The 24,155-nt window shown below is 38.7% G+C and overlaps 2 protein-coding genes across 7 annotated transcripts in view; one reads left to right on the forward strand and one right to left on the reverse strand.

The window, feature by feature from the left end:
- The window catches only part of LOC124163820 (facilitated trehalose transporter Tret1-2 homolog), an 80,052-nt gene that overhangs the window by 53,424 nt on the left and 2,473 nt on the right, over positions 1-24,155 (forward strand). For 3 of the 4 annotated variants that reach the window (XM_046540923.1, XM_046540929.1, XM_046540936.1), the window contains exons 2-5: positions 7,657-7,802; positions 9,699-9,825; positions 19,246-19,436; positions 21,679-22,471. In XM_046540923.1, the coding sequence (XP_046396879.1) occupies positions 7,657-7,802; positions 9,699-9,825; positions 19,246-19,436; positions 21,679-22,471 (1,257 nt within the window). The remainder of the gene's footprint in view (positions 1-7,656; positions 7,803-9,698; positions 9,826-19,245; positions 19,437-21,678; positions 22,472-24,155) is intronic. The other variant, XM_046540944.1, reaches the window with a different exon arrangement.
- Positions 826-2,681, reverse strand: LOC124163842. 3 transcript variants are annotated; one of them, XR_006865853.1, is made up of 4 exons: positions 2,447-2,681; positions 1,886-2,366; positions 1,599-1,779; positions 826-1,299 (listed from the first exon to the last, which is right to left on the reverse strand). XR_006865853.1 is itself a non-coding variant. In XM_046540950.1 (3 exons), the coding sequence occupies exons 1-3, from the start codon at positions 1,997-1,999 to the stop codon at positions 923-925; spliced, it is 672 nt and encodes a 223-aa protein (XP_046396906.1). In that variant the 5' UTR covers positions 2,000-2,681; the 3' UTR covers positions 826-922. The 3 variants fall into 3 exon arrangements, 1 of the variants encoding a protein (XP_046396906.1); XR_006865854.1 differs by having other exon boundaries at positions 1,886-2,092; positions 2,167-2,681; XM_046540950.1 differs by having other exon boundaries at positions 1,886-2,681.

Below are 24,155 nucleotides of genomic sequence, written 5' to 3' on the forward strand. Positions count from 1 at the left end.
GGTGTTTCATGACGCAATGACGAATTTACACGTGCTCACGCTCCTTCCCGGCGAAAGCAATTTTAGTACTTCCTGCTCTATAAAGTGGGTGTAACCTCCGTGCAAAGGGCGTCACCAGGAAGGAAGGGTCGGTCACGGGGATCGAAGACACTATGAGGTATATGAGAAGAGGGTGAAAGGGAGATAGAGAAAAGCCGAGGGATGCACTACTTCAAAAACAAGTTTAGAACGCATCTTATTAACACATTATAAGCTAATTTTGCTTCTAAGTAGCATCAAAAATGTATATTTTCAGCTCTATTCAGGGGCCGTATTCTGTATTTCGTCGGTACCGCACCGATCGGTTTCCCTTTCAAGCCCATCGACTGGACATCGTTCCGTTCCGACAACGGTTTCCGTACCGACGACGCACAGTGGGCTGAAATCGAAAAAAGCTGGCCAAAAATCACTGTAGTCTAAAGTATTGCTAAATAAATGAAACTTTTTGTGAATTTGGTATTTTATGGACACAATGAAACTTATTTAGGATGATTTAGTCCAGAACATTGTTTAGGAGGGCAATAAAATTTAAAAATAGGGAAAAGTTATGCGGGAACCATAGTTACCAGGAAATTTTGATACGGGAATATCAAGAGAAAAACTGATTTTCTTCCATTTTTAACTATATTTAAGCTATCTAATACCTACTCAGAAGGTAAGTGATGATTTAAAATTGCTGTTGAGTCTTTTACACCTGAAATTTTGGTCATTGAAGCGTAATAATAATGAATACCATTGACAAATATATTTATTGCAAATTTCTCCAAACAAAGGTGCACCACATTAAATTCTAGTCTGAGTCAGAGGATGAAGGCTCTTCATATTCTAAAATATTTTCACTTTTAACCAGAAGATTTTTCACCTCCTCTGGAAGTTTTTTTACTTAACGGGGAACTCCCGCAGAACAAGAAATATAAGGATCTGACGTAAGCAGAAGCCTATGGAAAAGGTCATAATTTGTGGCAATTCTAGAAACTTTCCTGGTATGTTTTTCACGATATCTTCTTATATCCTTGTGTCGGGCTTCCAACGCCTCTTCGGAAAGCTGTCCAATTGGAAGTATGGCATTTTTCACAATTTCCGCTCCATGCAGTAAAACTTTATGAAGAGTTGGCGGCATATGAAACCACGGATAGAGTTTTACATAGATTTTAGCGGTTTTAAGGCAATAAGCAGAGAAAGTCTTATCATTTACTCGAATTCCAGTCGAGACAGCTCTCAAAATTACCGAGAAGCGGGTAATTAGGTCTTCTGAAATTCCTGGAAGATAATTGTAGATGGCACTCTATTATGATTTTCGATTACTAATAATTTACCAACTCACGCAATAATAACATCCTAACTGATTAACGATTAATAAAACCCACCAAGTGGACAAAGTTAATTCCCTAAAGTAAAAATACTATTTCCACTTCCACAATATTTTATGGAATTTACAATCAATATCAACTTTTGACAATTTTCAATTTCAACTTCCAATTGCTTACATTAGAATATTTTTGGAATAAAATGCTTCGTGTATCTCTTATCATATCAATGAAGAAAATGTTATAATTTACCTGAAATTTCAGCCGATAGTGCTGGATTTGCGAAGTAGCGTCTCGCAGTATTCCCGTCATTGGTCGTACCAAAACCTGGCTTAGGCAAATCAACAATAACACCCATTCTGGACCGGAATCCGTTTTGAACAATTTTTTTCCTCCTTTCCATTGCTATTTTAGATCCATCTGCTGACTTAACCTGTGAGTAAAGATTCAAGTTTTAGTAAAAATAACTATGCTGGGAAATTTTCATTTACTTTTCTCTGATAAGTAATGCAATACATGTATATACGTTTTGATCTTACCTTCCACATTTTTATGTCCAGGCGGTAAGATATGTGCAAAAGACATTCAAAAAATCTTATATAGCAGTGAAGTATTGACAACCCAAAAGAAAATTTTGATTCGTCCACCTTCATTTTTTAAATTTTATTCAAATTATTCATGTCTGAAAGTTTTGCGCCGCAAAGATAGCATCTCATACAGGACGTTTCAGTCAATGCACTGCAAACCTGTAGCAAAAAAGTTATGAATATCAACTCCATTATTTCCCGAGTGAAAATTGACATTGATAGAGAAACCTTACCTTCCCGTCAATCATTGTAAGTAGTAATTCAAATTTGACCACAACATTGCCCACACTAGCGAGCTGAAGGTTGTTTATTTGGTCGCGTACATAATTCTCTTCAGCTTTTGAGATCTCTTTCGTTTCCTGAACCCACTGAATCCGTATAGGCCTGCAAAATCTAGCCGAAGACGGGTGAGGGTTTGACCATATGTATTCTCCTGTTTCACAAAAGAAGAAAATATTAGATACGATCATGACTTTAGATATCACTATAAACTTATGCTCAATTTTTGTTTACCTGATGTTGAGTCCAACAATTGCAGAGACACTAGAGAGGTGGCAAACAAGCTGTCATCTTTCACATTTGATGTCTGCCATGTTTGCTTGTAGCGAGAGTGACCAGAGCTTCCATCGAAACCCCATTTACATATCAGTTTGCATGTCGAAGCGGAAATTTCCTTGCCTGATTGCACGATGAGAGAAATAATTCTTGAAGCCGTATGATTAAGCAGAGATTGCAAGTCTACTTCACATTTTTCCTCTTCTATGGTAAAATAAATATATATTATATCGTTAATAATAACTCCTCACGCATGAAACGATACAAATAGACCCTTAAACAAACTTAAGTAATATTTTTTTCGTATCTGTACCTCACTGAAGGCAGTGATTTTGCAATAGTAGATGGTATGATATAAAATATTAATAACTATATTATAATTACCAATAAGTGAGTACGATAGTTTGAAAATCTCGAATTACTGCATTCTTTGCTAACACCCTCTTTGCAAGCATGCAAGGAGACTGAAATTATCATCATATATACACAACATTTTAACATCATATACATTTTAACCCGTCATCGTTGGATAGCTGATTTATTCTATGTATTTTACATAATTCATGGACGTGGCTTGTCTACTTTCTCATCTTACCTCATGGATCATCGTGCAAAATATCAAGTTATTTCTGCATTCAGGTTGTCTTTGAAGGTAATAGATGTATGAAACTTAATGAATCATTTTTTTGAATCATCACTATTTTAAGTGAAATACAAATAACAACAGCAGTCCCCTCATACCTGCTTTCATGCCCTCTTTTACTTGCTTTTCGATGCCCTTGCGTGCCATTCCATTGGAGTGTGTTTTACATTTGAGCTCAAATCCTTAGAAATATATGAGTTTCGAAGTTGAATACCGAGCCGTCAACGAAATTGAACTTAAGAGAAGATTTCAGTTGTGTGCTAAAGTACGATTAAATAAAACTGTTAGCGTTTTTAGATTACATCCAAGGTAATAATCCTACGAAAAAGAAATCACGCATACTTCTAGAATAATTACGGGATGCATGATTCAAGATAAGGGATGGGAGATTTTGGATGAATGATGAAAAAAGAATTAAAATAACAATTCTAGCCTCGCACGGTTAAAAAAATATATGGACTGCCCCACTTCAAGTGCTATATTGTAGAGAGTTTTTATCTGCGGATGAAAACTTATTATAATTAATTAATTTTTATGGCGGAAAACAAAGAAATGTTTCAATGAACTCAAAATACATGATTTTTAATGTATCAACAATTAATTTGAATTTATTAAATATTATTCATTCGATAGGCCGTTATATTTTTCTTAAAGCGGAGGATAAAAATATAGGAAAATGGTCATTTCCTTATTCATTTTTTTAAAGCCAAAATTAAAAAAACCCGGGCGTTTTACAAGAACTTTTGCCTAGCGGAACAACAAAATACTGCACCATATTTACACCAAAAAGCCACAACTGTTGGCAAAAACAACCACCGAAAAAAGGAAAACACATCCCAAGTCTCCTACGCTCCCACGCTGACTACACCTATCCGCGGTCATCCCACCACCTGCTCCGCTTGTTATTGTCACGTGACGCTGTGACGTTTGCGATCTACTCTTCCAATGACAATTGGCTGACTGAAAGTGGTAAGTTTTTCGTCGAATATAGAATTTTTCATTAGACAATGTGGTGGTTTCCTATTTTTTTAAATTGCCTTAATCGAAAGATTATTGCTCCTGGAGTACGTATTTCACGCTTTTAGATTTTTAAATGACGATATATATTTTTTAACGATAAAATAAAAAGTGAAATTTTTCTAGCGCGAAAAAACGCGACGGTTAAGTATGAATGCTGGGTAAAGCTCGTGTGACGTCATTCTAGTTCCGGCTTCCTCTGTGTGAGGTCACCTTGGTGCGAGGCTATGAGCGCCGCTATGATGCAGGCTGCAGGTCAAGCGCTACCTGCTAGCAGGGTATAGAATACCCCGCTAGCAGGTAGCGCTTGGCTTAAATAAGGATTATTAATACCCTATCAAACGAAGGAAACTTTCCGACCATAGGCAATTTTAATAATTGATTATTAAGAGATGTTTCCCTGAGCTATGTGCCACATGCATGTATTGGTAATCTCAGACGATGCAGAACTCCTGACTACCCGTATAGCATCTCGGCCCCTGCGACATCACGTGGAGTGGCATCGTATGGCCGCCAATCTGGCCTTTTTCAAATGAGGTTAAAATTGACCATTAACATTCGTCTAAAGTGGGATTTCTGTGACAAAATAATTTGTATATTATGAATACACTAATGGTGGGTAACGAATCGCAATCAATGCCTTTCGTTTTCTTTGATGAAGGAAACTACCCTATTATTGAATTCACGAATAAACATGTGAATCCGGGTCAGAGCGAACAAACCCATTACCAATAGAAATAATATACTAGTGAGTGCACAACGGGCGAGGAAACGGACGAAAGGAAACGGACGAAAGGGACGTAGGTGTGGATGACCCCAATTCCGAATGTTCACCTTCGGCTCGTTTTCGGCAAATATTTTCCAGTGATGTCGTCAATCCTGACCCCTATTGCCTCACTAACTTATTCCATTCCGAAAACTAGTCTCTCGTCCGATAAGATATGACAATGATTAATCATTGATTGGAAAACATCCACTATCTCTACCACTTGTTCTCTTATCTTATGACTATAAGTAACCCATTCCAAAAAATAATTCATGATATTCCATTTACTGCGGGGGTATAATTGACATAGCTGTCAGAACCACCGAACTAAATAATTATTTTTCAGTACTTTTAAAAGAAATAAATCTGTGACAGTGGTGTTGATACATGGCCTATTTTAATTGTAACAAGCGAGATACCGCGAAAAAATGCTTTATATTGCCAATACTTAAGCGAATAGAGCTTCTACTAGTGGATCATGCGTCAAATTACACGTGCAGAGGCTTCTTGTGGTTTGCAATTTTTAATCTGAGTTTAGCTTCGTAAGAGGATTATTTCTCAGATATATTTATGACCTGTACTATCTAGTGTATTCAATGATTGTAAGAAACACCTTCGCGGTGGAGCTTTAATCCTCTAAAGAAACAAGATCACAATCAGGCTATACGACTGCACAAATAGAAGTGTTATTCAGGTCGACATGACATTCGAAAATTTACGATCCTTGCGTTGAGAAGGCTAGGAGAGACTAGAGATTATTTTCACCTCCATGATAAATCGCAAAAAGAAGATGCTGATTAATAATTTGGGAATTATATATTAGAGGAAATAAAACGATATAGGAAAAATTACTTATTAATGCATTTATGTGAATTTTTTACACGCTATTACATTGGTTCCTATTCTTTGAGTAAGGATATCGTTTCCAGTCAAGTGGCAAGTTCGTATCCTATAAAATATGTATGTTACGGATCTCAGCATGATGCCTTCTCCAAAAGTTAAACGATTATATGCGGAGATAAAATAGCGTGAAGAGTTCTCGGGATAGCCACCGGGTCAGGAACTGCATTACTTCCGTCATTTCGATGTCCGACTCCGCCATCATCCTCAGGGCTTTGAGTCATACATTGGAGAAGGTAAAACAGAAGATATTATTGGAGGTAAGATAGTCTCCAATTTGGATCTCCGGTGGGAACAAAAAGGGATTAGAATACGTACATTGTATATAGTTATAGGATATGGGATTGCAGTGAAAAAGCCGTTCATCTAATCTGTGCATGAAAGGTCTCGTATAAAATACGACGGATTAAAGTTACGGTATATTAAGAATCTCATCACGTGTGCGGTGAGAATAAAATCTAATAATCCAGAACGACTTACCGAAACTCACAAGAGACGAAACAGTTAGTTGATTTACAAAATTGAAATTTATTAATTCTCACGATGGGTTTTCCATGCGTTATCATACGATTAAGCTTTTTCGTAAGGGTATGCGTATGGTAACAATTGCTTTATTTACTTTTCATTTAGAGAATAGAGTGCAAATAGTATTGCGCAGAATAATGCTTTTCATCTACCGTGATTGATTGCTATGCAGAAGTGAAATTTCAAGGTAGTTTTACTCAATTTTTTCTTCTACGAGAAAAGCTATCGTGCCGCGTCTGATCACCGCGAGATGCGTCATTACGGTGCTTGAATTTTGAACTTATAAGTCGTGGTCTAAGTATAACATACGAAAATAAAGTTAAATTTCGTCCAAGAGATTAAGTAACGCCACACCATTTGTTGGAATCATTTTTAGCGCATTCTCTCGTATATATGAGAAAAAAGGCGCAATTGTATTCGGTTTGTCAGTATATTTTTATATCTGTCCTCACTTTCTTGTCAATATACACAATACATATACAATACGTCAAATTGAATTCTAACAGGTATCTTTTATTAATACTCCCAATGTAAACCAATATTTCATGCATTATTACCCGGGATGGAGTGTTGGCCGTTTATTCAGCGCGAGTTAAGTAATTTTTTAAATCACAGGCCGTAAAGAATGCAGGTGGTGACAACTATCTCCGACACCTCTAGTGTACCTCTGGTATCTTATCGTGGTGTAATAGATCGAGTTTTACTCCCTTTGAAGTTTACATATGAAAGTCTAAACATACAGGTGCGTCATTTTTTACATTTCTAAACCAATATTCGTGAAGCCTTATCCTGGCTTATCTCCCTCATAGACTTGAAAACTATCCGATTATTACCTTTATCCTCAGAATATTTCGTCCATTGAGCTTTCAAACGTGAGACATTTAGGATTGAATAAGGAGCGTAAGCTCTTGGACAAGAGGATCACTGAACGTGCGATTTTAATGTGGCATTCTGGTGACAGTTGAAGTCATTAGGTAAAAATAATCTTATTCGAGTTTTTATCGCTTTATTGAAAGAGTTTCAGCATCAAAGAGGGCGAACCATGGTAAAATTATAAAGGGTTAAAAATTACGGCTAATTATAAGCATTTGGATTCTGTCTCTCGCATACATTTTCGATCGCGTGGTATACTCAATTTGCGCGAAAGAAGTACTTCGAAAGCGTTTGAATTCTCAAAAACAAACCATTCGAGCATTGAATGGTTACAAATAAGTGGAAATACTTTCACTCCCACGAGTATCTCTTCATTTTAATGCGTTTAATATTGCCTTTTCCCAAACTACAACTCCTAGCCTTAATCTCTTGATTCATTTTCAGGGCCCAGGGGAGTCCAGGGCAGCGACCGGAGGGGAAGATACATATTCCGAGGCAGCAGTGAACGAGACGAAGAGAAGATGTGGTTGATGCGCAAAAATCAGGATGGAGCACCCCCGCCGTCCAAGCTACGGATCGCCACCGTCCAGGTACCTTTTTTCTCTCCTCATTGTATTGCGGCAACTACCTATTTCGCCATTAAACTATGGAGCGCAAAAGAACACGCAGTCTAAATCTGTCCCAAAAAGACATGAAAATTTGAACATTTTTGATGTTCAACAATCAACATTTATTTATTATTGGTTAACAAGGACCGACCTCTCTCCTAAGAAATCAGTCGAGTAAAGATAGAAGGCGTATAATTGAGAGACTTTGTGCAATTAAGTAGCTATGTGATTGAAGGATAGGATTTATAGGAACCTGTTTTCCTATTTTTCATTCCTTATACATTATGTATATGCATTATAGTGCTCGAATAAAATTGCACAAGGAATTGAATTGAAAGAAAACCATAGTTAATATTAAATGTATGGATTTAGAAAGGCATAACTCTATTCACACTGCCTTCATCATCACTGACATCATCTATTTTATCCAGATTTCAATCATTTCAAAAATATTTATGGCTGAAAGATGAATAGCAAAAATCTCACATTTATGCTCTAAGATCCGACAGTTTGTCGTCCGTTGTGTTGCATTTTTTTCGAAAACCATTGATAATATTAAGAGAGCATTTGACGCCGGAATGAAAACTTCTGTTTTCATCCCTATAGTTTCCATAAATTATGACACCGAGCTGAAGGTCACTTTAACTTCTCACAGACTTTACGGAATGGCAGTGTGGCACACTTATTCATACCTGTTCTTCCATAGTTTAGTGCTACTTTTCTACTATTCACGGTGAACCCATTTCCGAGGATATAAAATAAAATTCTTCAACCTAATGAACGCGGCTTGAGGGTTACAGATTAACATAAAAGTTCATATAAATGTTGCATGGGCGCGGAATTTACCAATGGCGGGCCATTAGAAGGAGATTATTTTTCTGAGAACAATTTTATGTACCCCCATCTAAATAAAAGAATGAACTCGACTTGCATAGTTCTCAGATCATACCTCGGATCATGATAGAAATTGTTTTCAGACTAAAATCCTGCTAAAGAACTGCTCAGCCGGTTAGCTTGATATGTACGTATTAGGTCACAAGTATGCAATTTACATTAAAATATTTCCATCTTAATTAACAGATGATATTATGTATAGATAATTGGATAATATTTTATTTGGATTAAACTCCATATGAATAGGTTGATACAATTGACACAATCCTCGGCCGTTGATGTGCTTTAAAGAGCGTAAGAAATATATGTACCTACACATTTTTCGTTTGTTAGAATCTTGTATTCACATTTGGTTCCAGCAACCTTAATAATGCATATCTCTCTGAGGGCACTGTGTATACCCTTGGTATTGCATTGATTCCTCTTAATATAAAAATTATGATTAGCTGGGAAGCATAACATCGTGATGCCTGTTGAGCAATTCATTTTAGTATGTTGTAACTCGGGAATTATGTATTTCATAATCTTTGTAAAGCCAAAGAACATGTTTTTGTTATTTTTTGTACTGTATTGTGTGTGCAAACATACATTAACTACTGTATTGTGAGAGTGTGAAGACATACATAATTTTTTCTCAATTTTATCAATGAATACTATTCATAGAACATCAATTATTTTTTTTATTTCTACAAAATTTTATTCCTAATGTCAAGACAGCCGGGAGGGCAGAAATTTTGTTAAAGCCGCAACCCTAAAATAATACTTTCAATAGATACATGAATCTTCAATCATATATCGTAATTATCCTAAAAATAGCAAAAAATTGAAGCGAGAATAATTATTTATCATAAAAATTTTGATCGCAGTGATTGAAAATTTTATCTTTCACAAGTAACTGACTCTGAATAAATATAGTTTTCTCGAAATCTGAAGGAGTAACTTCAGTTTAATCTACTTGAATGTGAAACTGCTTCGTTCCTGCAGATTTTGGCGACCATCGTCGCGAACTTGCCGTCGATTTCGCCGGGCATGGTCATTGGGTTCTCTGGAATAGCTCTGCCTTTGATGCACCAGGAAGCCACCCTGAACACTGAGCAGTCTTCTTGGATAGGTGAGTCCCCCACTTGGTCACGTCATCGCCAATGCGTCTCACAACAGTGAAAGTAAGGTTGATGTCGACCTTCATTCCGAAAAAATAACTTTTTATTAATGGTTAATCATCAACTTCTACATCTGTATACTACCTCACATGCCACCTCGAGATGCCGTATGGAGTTGCCAGGCAGTGGCGCTCCCACTTAATTTCTGGTAAAATTTTAGAGACCGTACTCTTAAAGGTGGCTCTCGAATCAAAGTGTTTATGCCAAAAGCTGAAAAAACAATGTTTGTAACTAGTTAATGCGCATCTGAAAACCACTTTTCCAAGCCAAGCATATTTGTTGAAGCCGCAAAACTAAAATAATACTTTCAGTAGATACATGAATATTCAATCATATGTATATCGTAATTATCGTCAAAATCGCAAAAATACCTCTGATGCATTATTTGTCATGCAAATTAAACCTATCACGTAGGGATTAATGGGGTGATAATATAGAGCCGCTTTTCATTGCTCACAGGCGATGAGCTATATGGCTTGATTCCTGAAACCGCAGAATAAAATCTGCCGAACTGATTTCATTCAATTAGAAAATGCAACGTTACAAAACAAAGAACGCTCACCTTTAAGTACTTTGAGGTACGTATCATATATACTGGCGAATAATATTCGACAAAAATTAAAAGAAAAACAATAACCACGATGTGAATTACCTACACACGTTTTATTTTCAACTGGCACGGACGAATTATTCAGGGCATTAAATTTATTTTTAGAATTTTGACATCTATTGCAAAAGATTAATATCGATTTTTTATATTACTACAAACCGATCAAAATGACAGCTTATTTCAATTTGCGGGCTAAATTGCCACCAAATCCAGGACGCTCCACAGAACCGCCGCCAAATTTAAATATTTACAAGTAGGTACGTATATGAGGACAATTATTAGCGACTGCACAAAGTGTAGGTGGGTGGAGGGGGGAAATCAAAAGGAAATATTTTGTAAGGATCGACCAAGAGTCTGAGAAGTGAAGAATTTCCCCACAAAATTGGTGGAAACCCATCCCCGCCCCTTCGCATCCTCCTAACCGTGTCACCAGGCATAATAGCACACAGGAGACGCGGTTAGGAAACAAATTTTCTTGAAGAGAAAAAAAATCCAAATTTTCGGGTAAAATGCATCGCAAAAAGTCTCAGATTTATTTCTATTTTTTAACGAAAGTAGTGTAAAAGTCTCAACACAATCGTCAGGCTTTTTTTAGCTTTCACTACCACAGCCTCAAGAATAGGTAGTGATAAGATAGCGCAGTTTGATCGCTTGCAGTTTTTTCAACAACCTCGAGAGTAAAAACAGATAAAACGCTTCAATTGTAAAAATCTGTTATCAAGTCGTTTTTTTTCATTCCCTCTCGTATCGCCGTTGGATTTCGCCGAAAATAAATTTTCACTGCATCCATCATTTTTGCACCATCCCCACAGTTCAAAAAATGGATTAGATAATGCAAAAATGTTGGACTGCCATTAAATTCATGTTTGATAAAAATCAGTTTCAATAAGATATATTTATAAATCCATTTAATCTTTTGAGATTGCATAGTTGAATAATCCACGTAATATTACGGTCGCAGTGCAATTTCAATCCAAAGGAATTTTGACTTTGCGATAATCAAACATGGGAGAGGCTCGGTTTATAATGGAACTGAATGTAAACTCAGCATATTAATCTATAGCGGAATTTTTAAATATATACCAATGTCAACTGTAAATATTTACCATCACTATATTATTTTAAGAGACCGGGAACTTTGAGAAAATTAATGATTATGTACGTATAGCTAAAGAGATCTATGCATTTTCCTCTTTTTTTCGACTGAGATATGTCATTCTGCATGCTTTCAATTTGTTTTGCATATTTTTAAGCACCAATCCATGCACAAAGCCATGTTTTTCCCGTTTGACTGTAATGCTTTACCATACGAGATGGAAACTTGATTTTTGGATTTGAGTTCTCCTGGCCAAAAAAATAGGACTTAATTTAAGTGAAATTCGTTTACCTTTCATCTTCCTAAATAAAGCTTCTCACTTTAAGCTTAAAATAAATATGCCCATTCACGTAGGTATACATTTTGAATAAATTGCATCTAACTTGCATTAATACCAATTATTTTGACAGTTCATTTTGAATTTTCATCGTTCATATGTTGCGAAGTCATTCATGATTGTACGCAGTGCCTTGAATGACTTCCAATCACATGATCGAATCAAAATAAAAAAAGAACAAATCATGTTTTCCCGTCATCTGCAGTGAATAACAATAAGTTTCAATTTAACTGAATCAAATATACATGCTCCCCCACACTTGGCTGAACTTCGCATTCTTCCACAAACATTTCGTAGGGAGAGCCATAATACCGCGCGAAGCAGAAAAAAACTTAATTGCATCACTCACGAGATTTGAAGGTCATATATCCAGCTGACAAAAAAGGAACAACACATGGGAGAGGATAGCAGTGTGGGCAGATAACAATGGGGTCAGTAGCCTTCCCCGATAGCCTTCAACTGCACAGTGGACACAAATAATCAATAGCTATGAGATCAAGTGGTAGATACTTCCATCCGTTTCACCCTATCACTCGACACACATATTCACCAGGGAGAATGGACACAGACCTCGAAAATGACGCGTGTACCAGCAGTTTTCAAGGGACGGAAAAGATTTTTTTCAACGAACTAAAGACATTAACAATGCCCGCGAAGTAGAGCAACTGAAAAACTTGGAAAAGACGAAGCAATTCTCCTCGTATGGTAGCTTTTGTTGTTTGGAGAGAAATTTCTGAAGCAACAGAAGGAAAGGATATGTATTTGCGCGGCAGGGAATATGTTAATACATCGATATCATCTAGATCGGGTCGCCAAATGCAATTATACGCTCGTACACTGCTGCCAGGCCAATTTTGCTATTATAGTTTCCCAAAGCCTCAGGAGAACTCAATATTTTTCATTCTCACCCGAAATCCTAAAATGTATTCTTTTAAACCTTTTCTACCGAGGGATTGAATCAATTGAATGAATTGATTGTATTCATACTTTACATCTAAGAAGTTTTCCGGGAGGGGAAGAAATTTTACCCATCCCTATTTTAGCGTGGAAAAATTTATTGAGGACTAACGAATGAAACTAGATCGCCTACGTACTGATCAGATTCCCTTAGAAACGCAAAAATTGATTTCGGGAGATACAATGACACTTTCTCCATTCCACCAAACCAAGACAGTGAACCCGGATAGTTGCAAAATGGTCGAGTTTAATACATAACTGTTTTTGGAGCATTTATACATTCTATTCCGTATTCAAGGCCTTACAGCTCATACCCCGGTTTCAAATTTATCACTACGTCTTGAGGCACCGTGAATGAATCCGAGGTGCACGAGATAATCCTTTTTGAAAAGCTGCCTTTTGCAGCTATCAGTAAAAACACTCGACCGCGAATTCGAGGTTAGGACCTTATCTTCATTTGCTTCCGATTGCTCCGATTATCTCTATTAATAGATTTCGTGAGTGGAAGGAGGAAGCAGAGGGGAAAAGATAATACAAAGGTAATAGTCCTTTGTCAATGAAAATTGATATGCCCACCACTACATACTACTTCGCGATGCATTTTCCTTCAAGTCGAATTATCCTCGAAAAGTTCTCCCTTCGCTACCCATTCCCTTAAAGGTCCCCTTTTCAACTTCCTAAAATCAATAAAATTAAAAAGAGATATGTGATGCACTTAGTTGCATTGGAAGCAAAAATATCTCGCCCTGAAATGCAACCGACTCGGTTTTTGGAACGTCGCGACGCGTCGGCAACAATGGAGACTTCCACCCGGTGTGCAGCCCGAGAGATCATACTTCAAACATCGTCGAAACTAGGGGTTGATGCACTAATGGATGTTAGCATTGAAAAACGACTTGACATATGTATAGCATAATACGATGGTATTCGCTGCTATCAGTATGGTGCATAATCGGATAATGCAACCGTGCCGATTCTGACTTCGGTTTGTCTCAATTTATATATCATCTTCGCAACGGCTAAATAAGAGACTTGTAAAGTAGATTAATAATAAGGGCAGTCAATACGAGATGGAAAAATGATATTACAGTATATATGTTACTCCTCATATGGTTGCGTTTGAGAATTTAATTTTACAAACGAAATCGTATGTACATATGGAATCACTCAAGTGCATCCATGTTAGAATTTCCAAAAACAACTAGCAAGTGACGTAAAATTTGAATACATGCGGTGTATGTTGATCGATAGATAAAGAGTGTCCAAGATAATTGTGGATGTTCCTGATGATAGAGGGAAGGCGCATTCAACGATCATATACCCTTGGCGATTTTTTATAAACTTTGTGAAACGTACAAGCTATCGCGACTTCTTAGTTACTGAGCAATGGAAACGTGAGCATCATTTCTGAAGTCTCAGTCACCACTTAAACGTCTAAGATCAGGGTAATTTAGTATATAATTAAATTAAACTTTTCTGTGTCAAGAATAAAACTTGCACCAATATTTCTCTAATTTAGAAAAGTCGATTCCGCCACTATTACGGCAGTAATTATTTTCGTATCTCATTAACTGGTACAGATACTTGTAGCGATATTGGTATTACTTCTTCATTTACAGCTCTTACCATTCTTTCATTCATTTACGAAACGCCCGCGAGTTAAGGTGCTAGCCATGGCCATAGATGAGGACATGATTTTCTCAGGTTTGTCGTGGATGGTAAAGGTGCGTAGCATGATGCATTAAGACTTCTATTCGAACTACGACCAGGAATGATAAAATCACATGAAGTTTCTATTCTTTTGGAATTCCCTCACATAAGAAAAGAAAATAGTACCCAGATATTAAGAGTTGACGATAGATACGGGAAGGATGATTTAAAATATCGAGTGAGATTCAGCGATGACGACCCTCAATGAAGCTAAACAATGAGATGAAAGGCGAGTACCAAAAGTTATATACGTTCCATCAAGATTCGATAGTAGTAATTGTATGGTAATAATAATTAACATAAAATATCCAACGTCTCGTTGCAATTATTGCTTACCAAAATGCGTCAAGGCCGGAGAATTTTAATTTTACGTATTCCTTGATGAATGGAATGTGCCACATCCTCTTAGCACTTGAATTAAAATGCTTCTTTAAAGATTTCACACCCGTTGGAATTTCTGAGGCCACATGAAGTGGCTGTAATGCTAAAATGATAGCAAGGCTCTAAAGTGAACACACTTGATGCTACCAAGTTCGACGAGTGCCTTTGAGCGGCAGTTCTGTGTATTACAGAGGCCTTTAACCACTGGGGCAATTCATTTCATCAACGATTCAATAACTACCTATTATAAGTAGTATTACGAAACTACCCGTTAAATTTAGCGGCAATGAGCGGAGTAAAGACATTGGAATGCAGTGCAGTCGAATTTGGAAATGTAAAAATAAAACTTTAATAATTACAAAAGATTCCACTGATGCATCCCAAGCATACAAGACCTTCCGGTTGCCTTACGATACCTCAAGAGACGCTCGTTACGTCTCTACGTAATTTTTTCAGGAATCTCATTGAGAAAAATAGGGATGCAAATTTAAATGAGGCAAAAATCGATCTCATTACCATGCAAAAATGAAAACAACCCAAGCCAACCCGAAAGTCATTCAGATGCAGATATGATATCTTCTCAATCGGTATGTTTTTAAGACTGCGATGGAGTAAAATCACAGAAATTTGATCGTAATCATCAGAGCTCGTGTGACGAGTGCGAGGCGTCAAATTTTTCCTGCTGAAATAGATAGAAACGGAGGGAGGGAATGGGACGGGGAGATATGAGACAGCGGAAGAGCGAGGAGCACTTGGAACTCATGGACTCATTGACCTCATGCCCTCGCACTAATGAACGTCATCGAGTTGCATGCCCGGTCTCCGCATGACGCAAAAGAGTGGCCACAAGTCCGAGGGGAATGGCTGGCGACGCAAACATCCGTGGAAATCTCATCGAGATGCTTTGGATGCATCTCTCTCATCATCTAGCACTATTATTCATCTTCCTATAGGACGGACGGAGGTCGTAAATCAGCTGAACGAGAGTAAAGACCAAAACAGGGCTGGGCCGAATTTCAAATAAAAGTATTTTAAAATACGCATTTAAAATACATTTGCAAATTGTATATGGTATTTCAAATACTCGTAATGTATCTTGTATTTTTTATTTCAAGTACCGATTTTTGGGGCATTTTCCCATTCTAAAATTAAAAAAAAAAACACACTTATGAAATAATTTTGAAGTAGTTCACTTGATCTACTAGCTTGTATGATAACACTTCTATAACATTATGCTTCGGAGGTTACTTCGTTTTCGTTAGAATCGTTTTCATCATGTTTGCAACAATACATAACGTGCCAAGGCAGGCTATATATTTTTTAAGATCTCTTAGTTTCCACACTAATGTATTTTGTATTTTAAAAGATATTTAAAATATTTTTTGTAGTTTGTTTTTGAAACTCCTAAGTCAAAGGTATTTTTTATTGCATATTCCAAATACATTTGGAGCGGTATTTTGTATTTCAAATACTCTTCAGCCTGTAATTTGCCCAGCCCTGGACTGAAAGATTTTTTCGTTATCCGAAATATTCTGGAAAATAAGAGATGATTATTTATTGCATTTGCGGATTAATGGGACGGAGGGGTCTGTGGCCGCCACCCGTAATATCTGGAAAAACTGGGAACATGGTAATTTTAAGGTGGCTCTCTGGTAGGAGTTTTTATTTCATCAGCTTTATAAACATTTAAAAAAAAATCGATGAATACTGTCAACTGGGGTGACTTTGAACCACACATGGTTAACAATATTATACCAGTCAAAGTGAATTGGAATCTGATATGATTGAAAATGGTGCTTCAAATGGGTATTTTGATAAATATTTTAAATATATGACTGGATTTCTGTCCTCGACGTACGAGGTTTACTAAGGCCTTAGTTCTTGATCACGATAATCGGAAATAATTTCCTTCTTATGAACAGTTTGAAATATGAAAAATTGTATAAAAGTGACCCATATTATGTACAGTGATCTTTGAACAGTAAAAATGGTGTTCATTTGACCTGCCAGTTTTCCTTCTCAGAAATTAAATGTAATCTGTGCTATGAGACAAAGTCATCTTACGAAGAGTTGATATGGTCGCAATATAAAAAAATACAAGACTTCAGAAAATAAAATAATATTTAAAAAGTAAATAATAGTACTTTACAGCATGTCTTCTGCTGGGAAAAATATACTTAATATGTAAGGGTAGAAGTTACGACTTGTTTGGGCTAATTTTATATGACAGCATCCAAAAATTGGACAAAGCCACCCCACTTGACGGTAACTGAGAAACTTGTCTATATAGACAAGTTTCTATACACACTTGTACACATCAGACTCTAGACGCATTATCGCAGAGAAGTGTTGCATATCAATAAGGAGCACCGGAAAGTGATGAACCACCTCCCCAGGGGCGCAGCTAGAAATTAAGGCTAAGGGGGGTTTCAGACGCAACTAATACCAGGGTGCCTGGGTGTGTGGTATACCCTCCAGGGTAAGCGGTAGGTGCGGGGACCCTCCTCAAGAAAAAAGTTAAGATAAATGGTTCAAAGTGTTGAGTTTTACGGCCTTCTGAGGGATATTTTGTTAATACTCACACTATTCTATAAGCAATATTAATACAATTAAGTAAAATAGATTTAATTTAAAATTTCTCTGAGCTCTGGGGGGGGGGGGGGTTTATCCCCTAAAACCCGCCCCTCGCTACGCCACCCGAGCAAGTGGGCAGAGGGTTGGACTGCTAACCTTTGTGTCCCGGGTTCCATATCGGATGAAGCCGTCGTATAACCCTATACAAAAATCCTCGTAGTTCGAGATGACCCAGGGAAAGAAAGTCGCCCTCAACCGTAAATATTTTCATACACTTATGGCTTTGCCCGGGCTGAGCTCTACCCTCATTTATTCAAAGCGATTAGCGGGTTGAATCACTGATCGATTGCCATTAATATGGGCTTCCCGCAAAATTCTAGGGATGGAGATAATAGCCCGCCACGAAATCAGCTTACATAGCTTGAACCACGGACTTAATGTATGATTTACCACTTCCCGGTGAGTAGAATGAATAAACTTTTCTCGGGTTTCCGCGCGGGTAAGAATATCTACGGGCGCCGACGTTTCGGATAGCCTTGAGAATGGGCGACGAGACTGAACGCGAAACGTTGGCGCTCTTAGGTTTTTTCACCCGCGCGGATACCCGAGAAATGTGTATTCACGGACTTATTTTTGATAAGGTTAAAGAGTTTTCATTTTGAACGGTGTTACATTTTCGTGGGTTTCTCTGCAGAATATAGGTATCAAAGTGCGACTAGAACTCCTTTCTCTGGGCAAATATAAGGAATAAAGGATTTAATAGTCGAACTCCGAGACGTAGGCACCGTTGAAATATCGGCGGAAGACCTGATGAAGTGTTTAAACAGGATCGAAATCCAATATTTATAAGCTTCCGAAAACAAAATTTTGAGGTTAAAATTTCGAAACGGATAATAAAAAAATTAGACATCCAGCGGTGATCCCGCGAGGCTGGTTCAATTATAATCGTATTATCTCAATTCAGAGTTCATTATCACACTGAACAAATCGAAAAACTTGCATTTTTGAAACGGCTGCTTCACGTGAACGATTAGAGAGCAAAGCGGTTAACACAAAAGAGGCCGAAAAACTATTTGCACATGAAGGCGCTAGATTTGTAGCGTAATAACAAGGCTATCTCCCTAGGGATCAGGGTTCAATGAAACTCTTCGCAGCAAGGGAGAGCTCAACCTTGGTACGAGAAGCGTAACAAATAAATTGCAGGAAATCAAACGGGAAGAAAAGTCTCTCTTGAACTGGAGATGACCGCGCTATATGTATAAACTTAGACATGCATGCCTTCACGTAGTCATATTTGCCTACAAGCTGATCTCGCACAGTTTACGGCAACACCTACCCCAATTCTTTTAAAAAAAAGCGCGCTCCGCCTAAAAGATAGCCTTTCCGCCGATAACCTGAATCATGAGGGACGCTATTACCCTACGCTAGGGCCTCCACGATACGCTGATTCGTTATTGCCCCTCTTCTGAAGGAATAGGATCATCCCGAGAAGGAGCAACCAGCGGGTGTTGTAAAACGTCTGTTTTTTCTTGATTAAAACGCGCTGTAACGACTAAAAAAGATAGTCCATTTCTTCAAGGACCGCGTAAGTTTGAACTTTGAATGGGCCACTGTCTTCCATGCCCCATAATTTCATCGATGATTTTGCACAACGGTTATCATGACACCAGCCTTTTTTCCCCTTCTGATCGCATGTGGACGTGCAGCAAGTTCGGCATCCGCCGCAGCCCCCATAGGCTGCCTCATGGCAGGCGTCCTGTGCGAGCGACTGGGCCGGAGAGGTGCGCTCATCGCCGTCAACTTCCCCTGCTTCCTGGGGTGGCTGCTGGTCGCCTTCATCCCCACCACCGAAAGCAGAGACTTGCCTCTCGGGGGTGGATCCGGATCCATGGCTCAGGTAATTATTTAAGTTCCAAGTTTGCATCACCACGCCAGTTACCCCTCCGTCAAGTCATTTTTGAAGGCAACTTCCTCTCATCATAATAAACAGTCGTCGATTCTAGAGGCCTGTTTACACGATACATTAACACGTACGATTTAATGTACGTTTGCGTGAATGATTTTTGTGGACCGGAACGGAACATGTACGAATGCATGAACCAAATTAGAACAGGTTCTATTTTCTGTGCATGCATTCGCACAAGTTGGGTGGTTACACGGTGCATTTTGGCGTTCATTCTCGCGTTCATACATTTAGACATTAACCCGTACGAGTTAATGTACCGTGTAAACAGGCCTTAAAATTGGTTTGAAGCAGCTCTCCATTTAATTCTCCTATTAGCTAATCTTTTAATACCTACATAATTCTTCTGCTTTTCATCCTCCATCATCTGCTTTATGTATCTTATCCGTGGCCTGCCTCTGTCCTTCTTCCCTTCCATCACTCCTTCAACGATACATTTCCGTGAGAGCATAGTTTCTCAGTATATGCCTGATTACAAACCGAGTCACGTCACAGGTGACGTCACCAACCGAGGAGACAGTAGATGAGCGTTTTCGTCTGCACATAATCGATGCGAAAACAATGCATATAAATTATTATACAAACTAAGCAATAATTAATGCTGCTGTTAATTGAAAGCAAAGATGCACTTCATCGAATCAACTGCATTTCAATCGTAATCCTCCCGGGTGCAAATACTTGTCCCGTCTTCTATCCAATGTTTTCAATAGACCTCTCTTCACTCCCACTCCTGTTAGAACTTCCGAATCACTCACACGAGCTATCTATTTGATCTTTATCATACTTCCATAACCCCCTATTTTTAAAAGTTAAACTTTATCTCATATCCTCGATTTTTTCCTAAATGCTCATTTGAAGTAATATGAAAACTACTGAGGAGACAAAATCAAATTGGAAATGACAATTGACTTGAATACACGCTAATAATTCCTGAAAAACTTTCGAAAATTAATTAATAATGATAGACTAGTCGCAACCATTATTAAATTATTATCGAAAGTATAGTTGGAAATAAAGTATTGCTGTGGAATATAAAAATTATTTCTTTTTCCTATATCGTGGTTCCACAAAGAAAACCTGCAAACATGAAACAGTATAAAAATCAAACAACTGTCAAACTTTTTTCAGGCCGCCATAAACGAAATGGTAAATCCGCGATCGCATATAAGGATTATTTCTCCGCAGTAAAAAAATCATTTCCGGCAGTTAAATCAGTGGGCATGGTGCTATGAAGGGAAAGCAGCGAATGCAGCTAGCAAATTATGATTCTCCATTTTGTTTTCAATGGAAACCAAAGCTTATTTTATATCGGGAATAAACAAAGGTAAATGAAGTAAGCAAAAGGGTAGCACTTTTACCACTCTGTATCTCTCGTCGCCCTAATTCCTCCTGGTAGAGTATAATCTATCCTCCAGATGAAATATTAAGGCGCCACTAGAGCAATGAGGATTTATAAAACATGATTTAAAAAGCACACTACAGTTCCCTAGAATTTTACAGCTGTCTACCAATTGCGACGACAAAAGGCAATTTTCATGGCACGTATTTACAGTGGAGCATGAATGAGGAGAGGGATAACGTGAGGAAGGTGGGTACACATTGGCGGTACAGCGATGTTTGAAAGCGAGGGATTTAGAAGGTGGGTCGCCCACAAAGAGCACAAGTTGCACCATAAAAAAAATTTTGAGGTAGAAAAATGTAGAGGGATTTAAAAAATCCTCATTGAACACCGATTGGGGGTGTGTTAGTTGCTTTCGGGGGAGTGCGCCATCAGCAGTTGGGGAATGGGCACACCGGAGGTATAACTGGAACAACGTTGACACCGAAGAAGAGGATTTTAATCCTGCAATCAATGGTGGATCCAAAGAGGGATATAGCCCCTGGGGTATCCAATTTACATTTTAAAATTACTAAAAATGTTCATAAATGTTTGTTTTTAAAACTCAATTCTTAGGAAAACCAGTAATGAAGTGTAGTCACAATCCTCGAAATTCTCCAAATTTTGGTTACCTCCCGGATCCCTACTACTGCTGGGAGATTACCATCCAGCCCTCTCACCTAGGCCTCCCTTGTCCTATTCTGTATCCGCCGCTGCTTGCAATTAAATCACAACCGCGCTATTAATAGAGACAGTAATAATGTAATTTGGGTAATGATCTCCTCTCATTCTACGCAGTTGATTGCGGGGCGAGTGCTGACCGGGCTGGCCACGGGAATGGCTTCATCACCGTCTCCCGTCCTCATCAGCGAGGTAGCGTCCCCCAAACTGCGGGGGATGCTCGTGTGCTGGAACTCCGTGGCCATCTCCCTCGGCATCCTCATCGTCTACCTTCTAGGGGCCTTCCTCCCTTGGCGCATCGTCGCCGGCCTTAGCGCCATCTTCCCAGTCCTCTCCATCATATTCCTCCTGACCGTCGCCGAGTCCCCGGTGTGGCTGCTCACCAAGGGAAAAGTGGACAAGGCCCGGGAGGCCCTCACCTTCTACCGTGCTGGCCACGTCGCCCGGGCTGAAGCCGAGTTCTCGCAGGCGCTGGAGGCAGCCGCGCACAAGGCGCAAATCAACAGGCGACGCCGCTCTTCCACGATGTCCATGTCGTTCGCGGCCAGATCCAGCTCCTTCCTGGCTTCCCTACTCCGCCCCGAAGTCTACAAGCCCTTCCTCATCCTGAACGGGTACTTCCTGTTCCAGCAGCTGTCCGGGACGTTCGTGGTCACGTACTACGCCGTAGACATCGTCCGCGACTCCGGAGTCACGGGTATCGACCCCTTCATCGCAACGGTCTTCATCGGGCTGGTTCGTCTGGTCATCTGCATTGGCGTCAGTCTCGGGATGAAGAGGCTGGGGCGCCGGGCGCCGTCCATCATATCGGGAGCAGGGATGACAGTCACCATGGCTGCCCTGGCGATATACGTGACGGTCAGCGCGACCAGTGTGCCGGAGATAACCGAGGACCCTCTGCTTGAGATGGGTAAGAGTTTGGAATTCTTGCAATAAAATGCCTGCGTGAAACCTGTATTGAGGGCGTTTATTATGAACGTTGGGTCGAAGAAAGATTGATGTTAAACAAAATATATTAAGGAATATAGTGAAGTGGTCATAAATTTTTAAATGCGAGCAAATTATAAAATAAATGGATAAATTCAAGATCGAGAAAGTCCAGTCTTTGACCGTAATAAGCTCTAATGGTTAGGAGGCATACTCAAAGACGGAAGCATTATTTTTCCTACATATTTTTATCAGTAGAGAGAAAATAATATAAATATATTTATCAGCACTTACTACAGTAGACTTAAGTAATCGTCCGATTCTTCAGTCCCATGCTATTAGTTCAGAAATACTCACCTCCTAAAGCTTGAAGGCTAACCCACGATCTGAGTAAATCCTCCCCTGATCTTTCTATTTGAAAAGAATCTGTTAATATCCACTCAATCGACCAGCTTTTTATCCATTACAAACTTGTCTTCTGGAGCATCAACTTGCGATCTCGTAGTTATACCTGTGTCTACTCAATATATCGATTTTCTATCGATCACTATAGGGTGCCTCTTTTCGTCCATTCTTACAGACGTATTTGATAATACTTTCATTTTATTACTGATATTTTGGTACTCCCATCAAAAATCCATTTTTACGAGCCCCGCAAAAATTTCGACGGCATACTATATGCCATGAAATCCCATGGGGCACTCTTGACAGCATCATTGCACGGCTTCCTCGTGCTCTTATGTAGTCTATATATCTCCCCGCTCAGATAAGAACCTTAGGGCAAACATTGAGAGTCAGTGGGGTTATCCTGAAAATCTCATTAGCCGAAATAACCTTTTAAGTTTTGGGCCACTCAAATGACCTCTAACTGTAGCCGTCAAAACCATAGGTCATAAGACGGGCCCGGGCGGTGAGACCGGTTATGTTGTCTCGACCTAAGGTCGATTCGCCCCTCAATGAGATGAAAGATAGGGCAATGGGATAAAAATTGCTACGTCAAAGGATTTTTCAGTATTTTTAGCATGGATTATCGGTTTCGTGCAATTGAGTCGTGGTCATAAGTTGAAAAAATATGCATAAAAACTTGCTGACCAAAGGATATGAGTGAATCTCTGTTTTGTGCTGATATCGAGTGGAAAATTAAATTGCACCACTAAATATCTAGTCGATCTCGTTTGTTTTCTTTGCCTGATTTCCGTACCTAACTCTGTTTAGAAAAAACTTGTGCCCCTTGGCTTCTCACCCCCTCAATTAAAATATTTATTTATTTTATACATACCTAATTGATTCCGGGGAACTCAAGAAAAAAATCTCAATGACAATTAAACATGTCGGACGAAATATTAACTCGTAAATGTCATGGTGCAATATCTGTATAATCATACGGGAGGTATGCATTCTGCAATACCTATCGCAGAAAATCGGAGGTAACTGTTCTTTGGAATGCAGATGATAAATTAAAAGTTGGTTTTGTTGTTCACTGTTTTATAATTACCCGGGAAAGGGCGCGCGGGGTTTATATAACCCCATGGTTTTTATTTAATTAACAAGAATAATTATTGTATCAATTTAATCCGGTGGACCTATTTAAAAAGAACACAGCATAACTATATCATTCTAAGGAAAGAGAAAAAAAATTTCTTTGAGGTGTCGATGACACCCCACGC

Source organism: Ischnura elegans, chromosome 1, assembly GCF_921293095.1.
Source record: "Ischnura elegans chromosome 1, ioIscEleg1.1, whole genome shotgun sequence".
Taxonomy (NCBI): Eukaryota; Metazoa; Arthropoda; class Insecta; order Odonata; family Coenagrionidae; genus Ischnura; species Ischnura elegans.